We start from the raw sequence: 19,140 nt of genomic DNA on the forward strand, positions 1-19,140 counted from the left end.
CTAATATTCTGTATTGGAGAAAGTGTTTAGGAATCTGAGGAGCCTTCTGCACACATGTAGCAGGCTTTGACATGCACAGGTTTAGTGCATACGTGTACGCTGTTTCCATATTCATAAACTCCCTTAGTCTGTTCTAGACTTTATCATATCAAATGATCTCAGTGCCCAGAACATGCTGATTTGCTGTGTGTGATACCAAGTTGCTTTCTGAAGGATTTCCAGATACGTGGCAGTCCAGAATAATAAATATAGGGAAATTGGATAGGTTACTTTTTAAGAACTTTGTCCAAACTGGTGCAGTTCATAGATGTGCTGTTGCATATGCATGCTAAAATGGAAGCTGTCAGGCAGGAGGGGGAAATAATCTGCTTGTTGAGGGAGGCAAGAATATGCCTGGCTTCTCTTCTGGTTCCCTGTTTGTGTGAACTGTGAAGCAGATCCCAAGATTCTTCTAGACTAATCTGGTGGTGGTGAGGCTCTGCTCCTACTTGCAGTTAGTTAATTGACGTGAGAGATAAAGAAAAGCCTGTGGATGTTGTCTTCTCCTTTCTTAGGGTGCACATACTGTGTACATTTATGGATTCATGAATTCAGTCACTTCTCCCAGCTCCTGCAAAGAATTGGGTTACTCTTCTAACTTTGTAAAATGTTTGCTCATCTTCTTTCAGAAGAAGCTCTTATGCCTTGTTACAAGCCTGAGGTGGGTTTCCCCAGCCTCCCATTTTCTAAACTCTTGGTTAATGAACTCTTTTACTGTCAGTTTTCCTGAGCAGTTTGCAGACCTTGTTAAAAAGGTTTCATGCATAAGGAAAGCTAAAAGGTAAAAGCAACTGAGTAGCACTGTTGAATAGATTCGTCTTGGGCTTGAGAAACATTTGTATATGTTATTCAGAAATTTCTAGGTTGGTTGTACTTTTGCTAGTACAAGAAAAAGGTAGAAAGTGAAACACATTGAAGTTGAAACTGAGTAAACAAACCTCTATCAAAGAGATAATGTAACATGGGGGGAAAAAACAAACCCAAATATAGTTCCTTAAAAATGATATTACTGTCTCAAAAACTTGTTCAGACCTTCCTTCCCCTATTTTTTTCTGTCTTAAGAGCAAACAAAAATGGTAAGTTCTGATGTTGAGCTGTTTTACCAGAAGTACAGCAGGGGTCCTTTCAGTTCAGTTGTTTATTGTGTTTCTTACATTTCAACCTTCTGTATGTTTGAAATAACAAAAATACTGGCAGTTAGAGAAGTGATCATCCTTTCACTTTTAAACGAAGAATCTCAAACTGTTGGCACAGAAATTAACCATAGTTAGGAGAGAAATACCGAAGTGATTAATTGGGTGAGTTCATCAGGATATGTTTTGTATTTATAGTACAAAATATTTATATTTTTATAGTACAAAATGTCAAGGAAAAAATAAGTATGATACTTGTTTAGAGAATAAAAGTTAAATTCCTCTTTTAAGGGGTCTGTAATGTAATTTATATGGAGGAAGGGGTTGGGGGCTGATAAGCTACTTGCTTAATTTTAAGGATGAAATTCCATTTTATTCGGAATGATTTTCATGAAAACATTCTGAGAATATCTACCTAATCTCACCTGCCAGTGGAAAACAGCTTATTGCCCCTTCATCTGGTTATGTGGGGGATACTTCTGTGACCTTTTAAACTTTACATTCAAAGAAATTTTTTAGTTTCTAGTTACTCTTTTCTTCAAAAAGAAGGAAATGCTGTAGTATTAACATGAAAATGTACTGTTTTGATGCAAACCGGAAATTATCCTGAGTGTTTCAGGATATGGATATATGTTGTTTTTTAAACAGAACCATGTTTTTCTCTAATCCAGTAACAGACTTGCCTTTCTAAGCCTTGAAGAAATTAGTTCAGATTTCAAAGCTGTCTTTCCATGGTCTGTTCTAACATGTGATAATAGATATCTACTTGCAAAAAATAAAGTTTTTGACTCCGGTGCCTTTCTTCAGCAGCCCTGTGTTTGTATGATCTTATCCCACTCCTTTGCAACATGTCTGAAATCAGGAAGAAGTAGAATAATATATATTGCCTTAGGACACGCCATGCCTTGGTGGAAGGCTGAAAGGTGTGCAGCTGATGAGCAGCAAGCCTCCTGTATCGTGCATCCATGGTATGTGGGAGGCTGGAGCCAGGAAAGGAGTTCAGTTTGCTTATTAGTTATACTTCTTCCTATTTCTCAAATATTGACTGTGTTATATTGAAACCTGTTCTGCAAAATTAGGGAATAAAAAGATCTGATAATGTCAATGCATTGAGGTGCAAGTCAGTGCCAGTCCTGAGTGTTGTGCCCCACGCATAAATACTGTAACAGACAGCGTAGCAATTTCTCAGTTCAAGGTTATGCTGAGGTGCTTAGGACAGTAGCCTTGTACCAGTAAACACAAGCCATAACCTGACAATGAGAGGCATCAGTTTTTCAGATAAACTGCCTTGTACCTGTGGATTTTAAAACATTAAGCAATTATTTTTATTAAACAAGGAAACTTAATTATAGTGATGTTTAGTCTCATTGTAATTATTGTAAAGGTTCTTAGGAGGTTCTCCAGCACTCTTCTGTGCTCTTGTGGCTAACCTGTTCAAAGCTTTGTACAATGTTAAATTTCCAGGGTCAAAAGCATTTCGGTATGAACTGTGCACTTGAAAACTTATTCTCATCACTAAGGACAGATTGCTTTATGGCTCATGCCCTGGCCACGCCTAGCCCCGATTACTGTACCACTTCTCAACCTGCTTAGAGGAAGCAACTTCAGAGTAGTTCTAAGCCCAGGAGTTTTTAAGGGTTTTTATTGAACTTTTGGATTTGTAGATAACAGAAGTGGCCAATCCAGTGTAGAAAGTTCAGTTGTTCAGGGAAAAGAGTACAGTTCGGTTCAAGAAGGATAAAAATGAACTGGTGTACATAGCTACTTTGTTTCGTACTGCTTTCTGTAAAAAGTTGGTACTTACTGGTTAAGAGTAATTGCTTTAAATTTGTGCATTTGTTTCCAAATACACCTTATATGCTGAATGTATTTGTATATCTGTAAAGATTTATCACTCTGTTTGGGATACGTTTTCAATTTGTTAGTTTTAAAATGGATTTTTAATTTGTTTTCTATTGTTAGAATGGGATAAGTTATGTAGTTTATATCTTAAAACAGCAGAAGTGGCCTCTGAGGTGAATCTAAGAGTTTGCAACTTCTCTGGGAGGCTATGTGGGTAAAGTATATTCTGACTCAAGAGAATTTCTTAGTTTGATTGTCGGTTTGTTGTTTTTTGGTTTGGTTTAAATTGAAAGAAAACACATTACAACAACGGTTTTCTTTCCTTATGGATGTAATTCTAAAGAGAAGCACAGCATTTAGGAAATAATGTGTTTGGATTGCCTGTGTAATCCATGTTAACATACTTACATTGATGCATTGTGAGGTTTTAATTTTGTTAATCTTTTCCAGGAAACCTTTGCCTCCTTTATTGCACAGAATGTACTTGCTTGTGTTGTGAGAAGCGTTATAACCATTCCTTGTGTTTTTTATCTAAGAAGAATGGAGTATTGTGTGTACTTATAAGACAGTTAAATGCTGTTCTGGAGAAAAAGATATTTCTCATGCTTCTGTCTTATAATTACTTATTAGTGCAGACATGTAAATCAGGCTTTTCCTAGGTCATGATTGTATGCTTCTCATTTAAGTGCTTGATGTGAGATCTTGCAGCCCTTTTGCCTTTCCTGCCCTCTTCATCCACCCACTTCCAACAGAGGAAAGATCTCAGACTGAGGAGCTATGCTTACATGAGGGCTGTATGTGATTAAAAAATTGGAAGAATACAGTTCTAACAGTATTAAATTGGGTGCCCAGAAGGAGTGATGTTTGGGCTCTGATCTCTTTGTGCTGGGCTGAGGTTTTGAAGACAAGTACTTCACAGTACTCTGGTACTTTTGATGAGTGCTGTAGAGGAGCCACTGAGAAAATTAATTCTGCCTTTGGAGTTCGAGTGCTTGGCAATATGTGAAGTCTGTTGCCATTTCAGACTTTTCAAGTAAAGAATTATGACTTAATTAATGGAAGCAACAACCTATGTGCATAAACTGACTTGAGACCTCTGTGGAAAACCAGTATGGAATCTTATTCTTGGTCTGTTAAAAAAGTATATGCTGTAAAATAATTTAGTTAAGATGCGCTAGTACTTTTGGGGGGATGTGTGTGTGTTAAAATTAAGGACATCAGAAGTATGAAGTATCAGAAGTATCACAAGCAGCTAACTATATTGACTACTGATTTATTGCCACAAATACCTTTAAGTTCAGGATATTTTCCAAAATGCTTGTATCATTTGACTAGAAGGATGTGTCTGAAACCTTTTTGAAAGAAATAGGAATTACTTAATAGAAATAGTCATATCTCCCAAAGCAGAATAAAAGAGTTCAGTGTTGAAAACCAATTAATCTGTTATTTTCAGGATTTGAGAAGTTTTTGCTCTTCACAGTTGGGAAAGTGAATGAAAGACCAAGAGTTATGCTTTTCATCAGACTTATGGGTAAACCACAGTATCTGGTACCTTTCCTTCCCTGTTCCCCTGCACTACTGTTTGAGATATGATGCAAAAGAGAGGACAGTAGGATGAGAGTGAGTTTTTTAATTACACATGGAAAATTTTGGTTAGAGGTATGAGGAACAACTTGTAATTTTGTGTAGGATGCAGTAAAGAAAAAGTTGCGTTAATTATGGTGGAGGTAGACTGATTATAGCATGAGAAGCAAGGCTCTGCTGTGTATGTCACAGGTTGGCTCCCCATATTCCCCCCTCAAGAGCAGGGGTCTTGAACTACAGGCTGGGGCTGCATATCTTTCTTTTTTCTTTCTAGTAAATCTCTGGGGGTAGGCTCAGTGCTTCCAATACTGTTCCCTTCAGGAGCAATGACATCTGCATTCAGTAACTATTTTAAAACAAAGAATCTTTTTAGTGTTCTCTATTATTCTTTTGTTCTGGTCTTTAGTTCTGCACGCTCATCTATATTTCCATACGTCTTAAGATTTCTTCATAAGGTGAGAAAGGCTTTAATTATATTGAGGCTCGTGTCTGTCTGCCATCGTATTTGGAGAAGTAACTGACAGCAGATCCTCCTTTCCCTGGGAGAACAGGGTGAGCGGTGCTGTATGTCTTTTGATCTGCAGACTCCCAGCTCTGACAGAGTGATGAGGAGCCTGGAATTATGCTACAGTCATGCAAGTTACTCCTCTCTTTCTCTTCCCTCATTTTCCAAATGTGTCTTGGAGGTTGCTCATATAGCTTAATTGTTTTGCCGTTCTGCTTGTTTCCAAAAGTCCCTCTATAAAATTAGATCACTACATGCATAAGGAAATTATGATCCAATATACCAGACTTTCCCCTTGCTGCCTAAGTCATGTAACATTAATGAAATTAACTGTGTCTTGGTATTCTTGATTTGTCGTGCACAGACAGTACAACTTTAGTACTGGAGATAATCCTGTAGCAAGCTGTAATGGCTTCTCACAGAACAACGGGATGGTGAGGGATGCCAAATTTGAAGACAAAGCTTGGGATCTGATAATAAAAATTTGTGTGATTTCTATATACCTGAAATATTAAATGCTTTCAAATATACTAAGTTCAGTGTTCTCAGTTAAAATGAAAGGTTTTTAACACTAGTTTGTGTGCAAACAGAGAATACTGCAAGCGGACTAAAACCAAGACTTCAAATAATAAATTCACCCAAAGTAGCTAACTGTTGCCTTAATTAGATATAGCTTCAAAGCGTATGCTAAGATTTTTCCACTACAGCTTTTCATCGCTTCCACAAGTTCAGCATGCCCTATACAGATGCTTAATTTGTATGCTGGGCCCTGTGATAAAGCTATTTCTGTCGATGAGATTCCAAAATTATAGGCACTGATGTCAATGCAGATGAGGTTAGCCTAATTTGGTCAAGAGAGGGCTATGCCATGCAAAATCTTCTTTACATGGGCACATAAAGGCCAGTGCCAAGACTGACAGGTGTCCAGTGGGTGGCAAGGAGCTTCAGAGATAAACATTCTTGTTGGTACTGCTACAATTCTTGCTTCTTTAAGAAACAATGTAATAATTGTATGGCTTTTTTTCAGCATTCCTGCAGGGTAACTAAGTAAAATGGAAATAGAATGTAATTTTATAAATGTAAATCTTTTAAATCCTATTGAAATAACTTTTTTATGCTAGATTCTTAAATTCAATTTCGGTTTAATGTTAAAACTTAACAATAAAAGTAGCATCTTGTTACCTTCAGAAGTGGAACATTAAATTCAGAAGTATGCTGCTGTGAAATCCCTGTAAGAAAAATTACTTGAAAGTGGCTTTTAATTGTAGGAGGTCTCTGAATGTTGTACATGTGATAAAATTCACACGGAGGTTGAATAATGAGAAGTCTGTAGAAGAATATTGTATTTTTGAGAAGGCTGTAGAAGGATGTCAGTTGTAGTTGAAGTCCCTAAACTTTTTTCTACTAGCTTTCCACCTTTTTTGTATGTCAATGTGTCAGCTGTGAAGTGTATCAAAAAATGTATTAATCTATTAATAGAACACTTTCTTTGTATGCCTGTTTCCATACCTCCTTCCATGCTTCCCCTTAACAGGGTATTGCAATCACATGGAATTTTTTGCCTGGGAATTCTTTTATATTACTTTTGAGCTTGTAATTCTTCTGTTCCTTTGTCAGATACCTTTTTCTTTGTACTGATGTAATTTAAAAAAATATAAAAACTCTTTCTTTGTATCCAAGAAAAAATATCTTGTGCTGACATCTCTGTAATAGAAGGCCGCACCTTTTCAGTCTCAACACAGTAGTCTTTTTCAGTTTAACACCTGCAGACATAGGCCACAACGCTACTGAAAAGCTCTCTGTTACTGGGTCAGCTTTATCTATAGTGGGTGAGATGCTGAAATAGTTAATTAGATTTTTGATGAAGTCTTTGGATGCATGGATTGCTGGCACCCACATGCTAACAGCATATTAATGGAAGACAATAACTACATGTTCTACGAATGTGTAAATGTCTAAAATAGCTGTTTTGCATAAAAATACCTTTATTAAACTTTATTGGCAAGTTTTTAAAGCATTCGCTATAAGAAATTTGCATCTACTACAGATCAGAGGAGAATTTGGAAGTATGTAAGACAGGGTTGTATTGGTAGCTCAATAAAATAAAAGGTGAGAAGCCAGCAATAATATATTGCAACCTGGAAAGTGAGGGAAGGTGTTGCAGTGTCACATGTTGAACTGTGGCATTTGGAAGGGCAAGGGTTTTCAGCTTACTGCCTCATTAGAGCCTTTCCAAGTTTAAGTAGTTCAGCTGAAGTCGGTCTGTTTAACCAGTTCAGTTAAAATTGCCTTAATGGGCATAGGTTTAATTAGCTCTTGGGAAAATGCATGGAAGGCTACAAACATTTTTGTGTATGGTGCAGAAGCAAGTTCTGAAATAAGTATTTAGACGAGTGTCCAGATGAACTTTTTCCGGAAGGAACACTGTAGCAGAAACTGTAACTCTGCTAATGTTTTATTTGTTTTTTTCAGCTTGAAATGTTAGATTTTTGAGGTGAAATAAGTTGAATGTAGTTGGCCAGTGTAACTTCTTTTAACCTCTTGTATTTCAGAAACTGTATGTTGCTTCTTAGTTTTGTGCTTTGCTTTTTTGTGAAATGCTGGGCATGACCAATATATTTCTTTGAATCTCTTTAATCTTTCTAAACTCTGTGATGATTACAAATGAAAATAATTACATTAAATAATGCCATCATATTCTAAATAAAATACTGTATTGATTTGTAGATTTGACAGCAGGTGGTGTAACTAGTTTCAGTGTTTGTCCTGTGTAGTCCTTCAATTATTTTAATGGAAATAATGACAGAATAGGAAAATAAAAGCCAGGCTTGATTTATTTCAGATCTCCTGTTGCCATCTCTGCCTATTTTATTAATGCAAAACTTCCAGCTTTCCCCTTAACAGTTAATCTTTTTTTGACAACATAATATTTTTGTGATGGCTAGCAAGGAACCAGAAATAAAGATGATTTTATTACTGCCTTTTTAATGTTTAACATTTTTTTTGAGCTTTCATATATGCCTGTGTGCCTAGTAAAATGCTGAAATGTGTTTTTTTTTTTTCTGTGGGAACTCTTTTTTTTAATAAAATCTGAAAAATATATCTAAAATCTTTGCATAAATACCTGCTTATAATAAATGGAAGCTGTGTTGCCTGGGGAGTCTTAATAGATGTCAATATTTTTGTGTACACTATTTTTTAAATACTTCCTACAAAGTGAATGGAAGTGAGTATGAAGGGTTTAAAAACATCTTTTAGCAACATTGAAGTATGGAAAACTTGCTAGTTAAGAGCCAGGAAGCCAAATGTTTCTTTGGCTTAGAGGGAGATGAGCCTTTGTATCACAGAATCATCTATGTTGGAAAAGACCTTGAAGATCATCCAGTCCAACCGTTCACCTAGCACTGACAGTTCCCAACTACAGCATATCCCTCAGCGCTGTGTCAGTTCTACTCTTCAACACCTCCAGGGATGAGGACTCCACCACCTCCCTGGGCAGCCCATTCCAACGCCTAACAACCCGTTCTGTAAAGAAATGCTTCCTAATATCCAGTCTAAACCTTCCCTGGTGCAACTTGAGGCCATTCCCTCTTGTCCTATCACTTGTTACTTGGTTAAAGAGGCTCATCCCCAGCTCTCTGCACCCTCCTTTCAGGGAGCTGTAGAGGGCGATGAGGTCTCCCCTCAGCCTCCTCTTCTCCAGACTAAACACCCCCAGTTCCCTCAGCCGCTCCCCGTACGACCTGTGCTCCAGACCCTGCACCAGCTTCGTTGCCCTTCTCTGGACACGCTCGAGTCATTCAATGTCCTTTTTGTAGTGAGGAGCCCAAAACTGAACACAGGAATCGAGGTGCAGCCTCACCTCACCAATGCTGAGTCCGGGGGTAAAAGTACATGTAGTTACGGGAGATTGCCGATCATTTAGGAGCCAACTAGAAGCTCTTAGTTTTTTTTATTCACTCTATTAATCTGATTCTTTTTCATGTCTGAATGAGAGAGAAGCCAGGGTGCAAGTGAAAAGGAACAGCTCACGATGTGCCCTGCCCCCATGCCTTTTAGCCTTTTTTCATTGCACTGCCTTGCTCTCTTTGGGTTCATGAGCTAGACAGACAAATCTGGAAATTTGTACATACAACTGCTATCTGGGGAGGCCCTGGTTGCTTCCTGTGCGCTCCCCCTTTCCACACACACAACTTCTATGAGCTCTGAAGCTGCGGAGCTTAGCTAGTAGTGTTCAAATAAAAATAAAAGTTATTGGAGAAGCTTCTTTAGAAGGAAGAAAGCTTAAGCTTTGAATTTAGAGGACGAACTTCATGTGTTCTTTGTGTTGTCTTTGATAATTTATGAAGAACTATAAGATGCAACTACTGTGACTTAAATTTCTGTAATTTCCTTTTCTGGTGTTGTGATGTGTTGACAATTTTGTGATGATGTCTTTCTGTGAGATTATAACCTCAATGTTTTTATTTAGATTTCCAGTTAAATATAAAACAGACAGTAAGATAGTCTTTCAAAGGATGTGCTTTAGAAATAGAATATAAATATTTTATTACAAAGTCTAAAACATTGGTAGCTTTTCTTGTCACGTGTTACTGTTCATCTGTTTTCACTTACATATCCAGGTTACTTGTAATACGTGAAGTATGTGGGAATTGAAATGACTTTATTTGTTTCCCATGTACCATTCAGTCTTTGAAGATGTATTTAGTAGTGAAACATGGTAACTCAGAGCAGCTAAAACTCAACTTCTTGCATCTCACCTTCAGAACAGGCTCTCCGTAGTGAATGGATTGCAGTCTGAGGCTCTGACAGTACTTTGTCTTGTAACAATGGTACCGTTCTTTACATCTTCAAAGTCACAGATGAATGTATTTGAACTGAACTCTAAAACCAGTCTAGTTTCTTGCTGTGCCACAGACCTTTTGTGAATGAGCAGATGACAGTATCTTCAAACAGGTGGGGACAAGTACAGGCTTACGTAGACCAGCCTTGGTTGAGCATCTGTACAATCATGCTAAAATGGTTCTCTGTCCAAGGTTGTTACAAGCCTCAATACATCCAACAGACAGTTGAAAAATAAATATTTCCTAAATACCATATGACAAATATATTTGTGTAGACTGTCATCTTAATAACTATTCGTTATTTCGGTATTACAGTACGTCTGTTCTCTCCTTAAAGAGGATTTGGTAAAAGTGGAGTGTAGCTTCTTGCCAACATCTCTTCTCTGAAGAAGAGCAGAAATCACAGGTCTGTGGATTTAAGCAAAGCCCTACAATGCAATTGTAAGTAAGCAGCCTCAGAAAAATGGGTGTCTGAAAAAACTGATAAAGAATACTGTACTGTAGAACTTCATTTTTTTGGCTAGATAGGTTTTCATAAGAACAAGGGTTATATGGTACACATTAGCACAGTGACAAATCCAATTTAGATTCTTTAAATGTATATATTCTTTGTAGAAACTCTGAAATTTACTATGTTAGGTAAAACCAATCAGAAGATTAACTAAAGCACATGATCTGAGAGGCACTGAGAGTATTCTAATTTGTATTGCAAAAGAAGCGTTTTAGAAGTAATCTGTTTCTAGATGTTTAATCTGTGCAAGGAAATTAAACATGTGTTCTCATTCCCCCATCGACTAAGATATGTGCATTTTTGCCAAATGACTTTTTCAGTGTTTCATGGCCATTTCTATTAACCTGCATAAGCATGATGTTGAGCAAATAAGATTAAAGGTTAAAAACAGCCATCAGAAAAATGCGGTGTTGAAAGATTGACAAAGATTTATGTGATTTGTTTTTAAAATATAAAATACCTCTTACTGCTTCTGGAAATGCAGTGTACATAAGATGATCCTGATGGTTTTCTATTGCTATGTTAGAGTAGTTGATGAAAGAGTGGTGCTATAGAAATGTAGGTGGTTGGCTTCCTTTCATTGAAATCGGATCCTTTTTTTCTAAGGGGGGTGGGGTGTGTGTGTTTTTTCTTCTTCTGTCTTATTGAAGACTGAAATGGAACATTTCTAAAAATGAGAAGTGATCTTTAAGGAAATAGCTAAATTCTGCCTTCTGGGTCTGTATCTGTCCTTGGCTTTGGAAGTTCATGTTCTGGAGTTTTAACCAGCCTTTTGAGTTTAGTAGCAGTAAGTGCTGTAGTAATGATGATTATATGTAGTAAATAAGGTGATTTTTGCTAACTTTTAAGAAATTGTCATGTTTGCATATTGCTTACTAGCTGATATGTAGCTTTATTAATAAGCAGCTAGAATGATTGGAATTTTGTACCTAGTTGCAACAGGCTAACATTTTAAATCTTTTAAATAAGTAGCTGAACTTGAAAGTAAAATGCTTAGATAACATTTCAAATTAAGACATAAACAGAAATAGCATTTGTAAAAGCTGATCACTCTGTAGATGTTGTGAAATTTTAAAAAGGTCTGTACTCATTCATAAAATTAATGGCATATTTTCATATAGTGGTTGGGTTGGGCTGCAGCAATAGCTACTACCTGCATTTGTTACAATACTTCTCATAGATTACCATTTAATTATTCTTTGTTAGTGAAGTCTGCTGGAGAGAGAGATCATACATGGTAGACAATAAAACGGAAAAAAGTGAAGAAAAGATGGAAATGAGTTTAGAGCTGTGGGTTTTTTTTCTCTATATGCTGATGAATTGGTAAATGATAGGCTTATTCCTGTGCTGTCTTTAAATGCTGTTACTATAAATACAGTTAAGTTCCCTGACTGGTCCGTAACAAATAGTATGCCAGTCAGAAGAGCATCCTAGAAATCGGTGTGCCACAAGCCACTGTTCTGTCCCTGTTCTGGAAGTGGGTGTTTGAAGGGCAAAGGAGACTCCACAGAGATCTCATTTCTGGGCCAGGTGTACAAGTGCATGCATGTGAAATCAGGTCATTCTGGAAAGTAGGAGTGATTAGCAAGGGGCCTCAAACTTCTGCTTAAAAACTCATGTGGTGATGGAGATCTGTGAAGCCCTGTTTCATTTAAACAGGAGCATCATATGAGACCCAATAATATCTTTGAAATATGGTGCTGTTGCTTCAACTCTGGATTTCCTGTAGGTGTTATTGAAGGGGGGGGGGGCGGGGGGGGGGGCAGAGCATTTAAAGGCACTTCTGTAGATATAGTAGTTACTGAGGTTTGTAAGGCAACACTGAGTCATTCTTCAGGGCTGCTGAAATTTATTAAAGTAAGAAAAAGGATTGGAACAGATGGATGTTTAGAAAACTGGGATCCTGTACTTGGTACTTCACATAACAGAGTACGCTAATAGGAAATAATGGGTTTCCATGTGGAGCCTTGCAGATCTCTAGGAGTGTGTAAAGAAATAATTGAATCCTTGAAAATCATGAGGGCTTATTAACGGAGAGCTACTTTTGAATCAGTAGGAACTGGTCCCATGTTGTTGCCAGTTTCACAATGAGAGCAAACTGGTATCTAGCAAATTCCTTAGTGAAATCTTTGTAACAAATGTTACAAGACCCCGGGTGCTTTCTGCTGTATTGATAATGAGTTCTTGTCTTAAGGAATTACACAGAAACACTTACTCAGCATATGCAAAAATTGTGGCAAAACATGCCTTTAACTGCTTAGATGCATCTACATATCATTAAGTTTACATTGAAGTCATTGGGATATTTGTTTGTTTGGAAATGGTAAGAGACAGCAATTGCATTTGTGTGTGTGAGCTGATGGTAGGAACAGAGGAACTAGGTAATGATTTGTGTGCTATATTTGAGTGTTAAGTACTGACAATCTTGCTTTATCAAACATGGTATCTCTGTATTCCTTCAGCAAAAGAATTTTAGAGAAACTGAAAAAGAATCTGCTAGAAAGCAGGGGAGAAAAAGACAAGAAAGAAAATGAAACATCCTTACGATCTTCCACAATTTTTAAAAGACAAAAAATGCAGTATAGGATAGGTGTTTTCTGGTGTGCTCCTTCATTCTGAGATGAAGCTAAGACTCATGATATCCACAGCCCAAGGGTCACTGATTGCACTCCCAGAACTTAGGTAGTGTAATAGGTAGTATGTTACCACACAGGGAATTTAGTAATATCTTATTTTTATGTATTCTTTTACCTGAGAGTTTACCATACTTGCTGATGACCTTGAATAATTTCTTTCATATACTTGTAAAATATAATTTATTTTGCCTTCACCTTAGAATTGTAAATGGAGTTATTCAAAGCAGTACTTTTCCCCAGAAGAATAAATTCAGCTTCTTTGTTGATTTCTCATACTTCTCATACAAGCCAGTGGACTTTTTGGTCTTCTTTTGTCCCCAAATTCAGAGTCCTATTTCTGAAGCAGTCTTTCTGTTTCCAAGCCATAGTTAAAATAAATAGTGCTATACTGGTGCTTAACAGATGGGCGAGTATTTTTATTTCTGTGTTCTGGTATTAAACTTATACATGAGACAATAGTTTTAAGAAAAACTTTAAGAGGAGGCTAATTAATTAAGCCACTTACTACTGGAAGACAAAAGAGGAAAGGGTGATTACTTTGTATCTCTGTTTTCTAAGATAATATTGTGTTTCCAACATAGGTGGAAGAAAGGTTTGCTCTGTGCACCTGGGATAAGACCATCCACACACTCTGAGAACATCGTGTGTTTTGAGACAGGAAAACAGAAGACTGATCAGGGATTGAAAATAGTGGTGATGGAGAGAAATGCTTGACCTTTCAAAAAGTACAAGGCTATTTGTGTTAGAGTTTTATTTGGAGAAGAGTTCAGTCTTGAAGCAAATCACCTCATTGTCCCTGTTTATCATGCCTATTTGTTTGTTTTCCAGAGTGGTTTCAGTATGTGCTAACTAGGCTTCTTTCAAAAGAAACTAAGCCATTCCACTACTTGCATGCACCAGGTGTACTCTAATCCTTAGTAGGGTCATAGAGGTTTGACCAGTTATTGGTCATTTTTGTCATCTTTGAGGCTCCTGTGATAAGATCTGGTTCAGGAAGATTGAGTAAATGTGGCCTGCAAAAAAATGCTCCAGGGCTTCATATAGTATAGGTGTAAAGACCTCAGGAGCAGCTGTGTTTTGATCTGCTCCAGTTGTGCCAAACTCCTAATGCAGATACAGCCGAATGCCATTTATTGTCGGTTTGTTTTTTTTAAAAGTAACAACAGACTGGTGATGACTAATTGTCAGGGTGTCTTAACCTTGTCAAGTGTTTGGAGATCATAATGTTTTTAAATCTACCTCCGTGACAGTTTGTATTTTGGGTGGAACTTGACAGACCTTTAGATAAGCACTGTATTAATTGAGTGAGATACCAAAAAGGTCTGTTCTGAATGTTCTTGGTGGTGGTTTTGATCTGACTGGTTTTCAAGGGCATGGGGAGGGGAGAGAGCAGAAGGTACGTGTTTGGAATGTAATGGTGCTATATGAACCCGCAGCTGGTACAGAGATCATGATTATAGCTTAAAAGCCAGCACAAATATTAGGAATCCTATTACAGAATAACAGAGCCCTATCCCACTTATTGAGTCTTCTCCTTCATTCAGTAAACATCCACTGGGGTATGTGTCCCCTTTTCCTGTGGATAGGAGGAAATCACTTTCTTGGTGCTAAAGTTGCTTGCTCATTTGGTAGCTTGTGAAAACGTGTATTTTGTGCATATATTAGAAGTTGCAATATTATATTCTAGTAATAAAAAATAATGATAGGAAGAGCAGACTTTTCATACAATTTTCCTTTAAATTATTCAACTTCATCCTTTTAAACTCGTCAATATCCCACACTTCCTTTTCCCCTCCGTAACTGCTTTTTTTTCCAGACTATTTGAGTCTTCTTTGTATTTCTGAAATGAAACATTTTTGTCAGCTTAAAATGACAAAAATGAAAATGAATCTCAAAGATGCACTAAGTATATAGGACCACTTGGCTGCATCATCAGTGCTCTTAGAGGAAGTTACTCTGTCTTCCAGTCCTGGAAGATGCTGGGGAGTGTGCGCGTTTGGGGGGGATTGTAAGGAAGTTCAACCCTTGGAGCAATAAACCGAAGAAACATGCCAGATCAGGCATGAGCAAGACCTACCTAGAAAGGCAGTATGAAGGATGACTCGATATTTAGTGGACAAAAGAAGAGATTAGAGGATGATGATTGGTGTGAATGATTGCATGTATTCAGTGCATTAACTTTCTTTCATTAACGTTATTTATAGTAAGTTGCTATAAAAGCAACCTTGAAATATGTTTTGAAGTTCAGTTCATAGCAGTTCTCCAGGTGGCAGAGATAAAAGGAACTTGTGAATATCAGCTATGGTGAAATCTGCTGGAAACAGGCTCTTCATAGCATTTAAAGGGAAGGCAGTATCCTGAATTAGCTCAAGGTGGGTTTGAATACTGGAGTTTGATTCTGTAGTCTAACATGCTTTGCTGTATTAAAATATGTGTTATAAAAGCACACAATCGTGGTCTTTAATTTCTTTCGTCTTTCTGTAGGGTTTAGTATGGTTTTACTACCTACCATGTCCTCTGGTTGTAAAACTGTCTTGTCGAATATGGAGTTGGCAGCGAGATGTACAGGGCAGTGCTGCTCACAGGGAGCAAATTGCTGGGGCTGTCAGGTGACCGAAGCCTTGGTGCAGCTGTTAGCAGTGCAGGCAGCCCCTGCTTGCCTGCCTGCCTTCAGCCTTGCCACTGCACACTACTTCCCAGGCTCTTAAACCTTCACACAGCTTCCAGCACTGGCTGGGATCAGGGAGGAGATTATGCTTCAGGTCTTCGGGGTGATCCAATGGGAATTGCATTGATCTGGTGCTTAGCTCTGATCCTTATCAAATGGATTACTTCTAAGGTAGGCCATTTTATTATTCTGTTTTGACTAACTGGGTTTATAAGTAGCCTGCGAGAAAACAAGTCATTAAGAACTTCACGAGTGCTTATTTTTCTTTTTTTAAATATAATCTGTTTTGGAAACACATCATTCGTCATTTAAGATTATGTTTCTTAAGTGTTCATACATGATTTTGTAGCTCTCAACTTTTGCCTGCCTTGAAGTGGGAAGAGTGTGTTTGTAGCAGTGCCAGGTAGGAGACGGGGAAAAGGGATCTGAAATGGCTTCTGAATGGCAAGGGTATGCTTGCCTCCTTAACAAACAGATCTTCAATTTTATAGCACTTGAAAGGCTTTGTGAAAATAAGGAAAAACAATTTTAAACATAGTGAGAATAATACAAATTAGTGTATTTTGCTTCCTGGACAGGATATCCTTTTTGTATTGTTGATTTCAGGGTTACGGGAGTGGAAATACCAATTTTGTTTGCTTAGGTAAAATACTGGCTACTTCACTTACTTTGTAGCCTTTCCATCTGAGATGCCTGTGTTTTGAAAAATGTGAGCTAATGTTAGACAAAATTAGGAGTTCCTATTCTCCCATTCTAAAGAATGTGTCACCATAATGTACATTGTGGGAGTAAATATAGGTGGAATTGGTGCGTGGAGAAGGGACAAGGCTCTTCTCAGCATAGTTTGCTGCCTAACCTGAAATCCATTCCAAAAGGAGGAAAAAAATAAGTTTAGGATTGTGAAGGATGGCCAGAATCACTGGTGAGAATGAGGGAAGGGGGGGGGATTTTTTTATTTATAGATTTTTTTTTTTAATTAATACACAATTTTAACAATTTTGTATGATTAACAGGAGAACCTAAACAAACATGAATTTGAATTTATTGTGAAAACAAGCTTTTCCACATATCCATGCCTGTACTCTTCAGCCACTGCCAATAACACAGTTCTAAATTTTCTAAAAGTAAAAGTGGTCAGGCTTAGTTGCTTGCATTTCTGATAACTTTTGTCACATCATGAAAAAGACCAGGATACCCTAAGGGATGTTCACTTGTGACTGAACGCAGATTCTAAATGCCAAAGTTTTACAGCCAGTGTGCTAGCCTGGTACATCATCCTCGTTTTACTAGTGTACAGTTGAATTGCTGGATTTCTGAAACTTGACATAAAAAGCCTGCATAAGGATTATGGCCATAATTCAGTTTGGTCAAAGATTCTGTTAAAGTGGGAAAAATAGTAATCCTGGGTAGCTGACATAATACAGTTAAGCATAAAAAACCCTCTGCTGTTTATGGCTGTGTTTTTAAATGTGCTAATGGTTGTTTCTTTTAAAGAATTTTTCTTTTGTGTTCATCCAGTTATCCTACTCTGCTGTTGCTTTTGAGTCTTGCCATTCTGATGTAGTTTCTAAAGGTAATATCCCTGTGTGTTTCTGTCCTCACTTAAGTCAATCACTTATGCTTTTTTTTTTACTGTGCTCACTTTTCTGATGAATTTTCAAGCTTTTGTTTTGTGTATTTTTGTTAAATCTTGAAGCTTTATATTAATAAAACTTTAGGTAAATCTTATGATGCCACATGATACACATCTAAGGTGTGTAAGAGAAAATACAGGTGCTTGTTAAATGTATGTATCACTAAGGTTGATAACTATCATTCAAACCATAGCTAAGTTTATAAGTGATTGCCATCTGTCTTGGGAGACAATCATGTGAAATAGCTTAATATAGAAGAAAATACTAGAATTACCACATTCAGATACTTGAAGGGGGTGTGTACGGATTATTGCTGGTTAGTATCTTCTTGAAATTAACTACATTTTCTTATTGCTGTTTGATAAACTTTCAAAATACTGCTTTGAACTCCAGTGAAATATTTAGAGAACAGTAGTAGGACCATTTTGCAGTGGCTTGCCTGAGTTCAGTGACAGTTTTAAGTGCTTTTAAAGAACATTTTCCAGTGCATTAGTGAGTAAAAAGTTGGTGATGCCTTGTGGAAAACTGTGGATCTTATGTTAGCATAGAACTTTTAATTACTTTTAATTACTTGAAATCATTCTAGGAATTAAAATAAATTACAGTCGCTTTTAAAATCCAGTAATAGTTGGAGAAATCTGATCTAATGAGTTTGTCATTCTAGGGACTTCTAGCTGATAAACTGTCTTAGAATCTTAAATAGTTAACCAAGTATTTGAGGCAGCTTAACCAGTAAATTGCAGTTGCCATGATACAACAGCTTCTCAAAACTTGCTCTCAATTTCTCTTTCTAAAGACAGTCCTCTGATTGTTGGGCAAATGACTTGGACAGAAAAGCCAAGTAGGTGACAAAACCTGACTAGCTGTGTTGCTGTCTTCTGGCTTTTCTTTCCCAGCTTCTGAATAAAAAACTGAGTTGCAAAATGAGGGTTGTGAACTCCATCAGAAAGTATGGATGGTTCTTTCTAGTAGGAGCACCTGAATTTTGAAGGCTAAGAACTCTACCAGTTTCTTTCTGCTGCTACAGAATGAGACCAGCAGTTATTTCGCCTGATGGTCCAAAAGCTGGCTAGCTGATGTTTGCCAGAATGAAGTGCCCAACAGTAATGCTGGTGCTCTCCTCTGAACTGGATTGTGAAGTCCTTGTGATAAAACTGAAACATCAATGGAAACGTTTCTGTTTGGCACAAACAGCAGCAGGTGCTCTGTTTCCAAGTGTTAGATGCATATGCTGTACTCCCTAGCATCACTGAAGCAGTTTCCCTTTGAAGACACATTTGTGTGCTATTTTGGCATATCATTCCCACTGCCTGGCCTTTAATAACTTCCTGCACTCTTGTGAAAAGATTTTCAGACAGATCTGACAAATCTATCTTTTGGTAGAGTACCCCCCTCACTTATTTTTATGGAGTCCTTGTATCATTGTTGTTCTTAAAGGATTAATGGATCTTCCACTTTAGTTTGAACATCTTCCATTCACTTTCCCTGAAGATGTGACAAGAGAGAGAAATGAAAGCTTCTCTTCCTGTATTGCCCTTTGGAAGAGTGAATGACACTCTATATGAAACTGAAATTTAAGGTGAGGTTTTCAAACTGTAAATTCAGAGTAAACAATCCTTCCCAGTCATCTTTCACATCTGTCTTCACTGCTGAAGCAAAACAGCCCACCCAGTTCACCCAGGCTGTGCTCATGTCTGGAAAGGAGTGGAGTGGTTAAGAACCTTATCCAATGTTTTGAGAAATT

General features: G+C 37.4%; 1 protein-coding gene across 3 annotated transcripts in view; it reads left to right on the plus strand.

The window, feature by feature from the left end:
- Positions 1-19,140, plus strand: part of PDE7A (phosphodiesterase 7A) — a 77,566-nt gene that overhangs the window by 18,723 nt on the left and 39,703 nt on the right. The window contains exon 1 of one of the 3 annotated variants that reach the window (XM_074898888.1): positions 15,847-15,933. The exons of 1 other annotated variant lie outside the window; for it this stretch is intronic. In XM_074898888.1, the coding sequence (XP_074754989.1) occupies positions 15,874-15,933 (60 nt within the window). In that variant the 5' untranslated portion in view covers positions 15,847-15,873. Of the gene's footprint in view, positions 1-15,846; positions 15,934-19,140 lie in introns of those variants that run through there. One more of the 3 variants, XM_074898889.1, reaches the window with a different exon arrangement.

This window comes from Athene noctua, chromosome 2 (genome assembly GCF_965140245.1).
Source record: "Athene noctua chromosome 2, bAthNoc1.hap1.1, whole genome shotgun sequence".
NCBI classification, from domain to species: domain Eukaryota; kingdom Metazoa; phylum Chordata; class Aves; order Strigiformes; family Strigidae; genus Athene; species Athene noctua.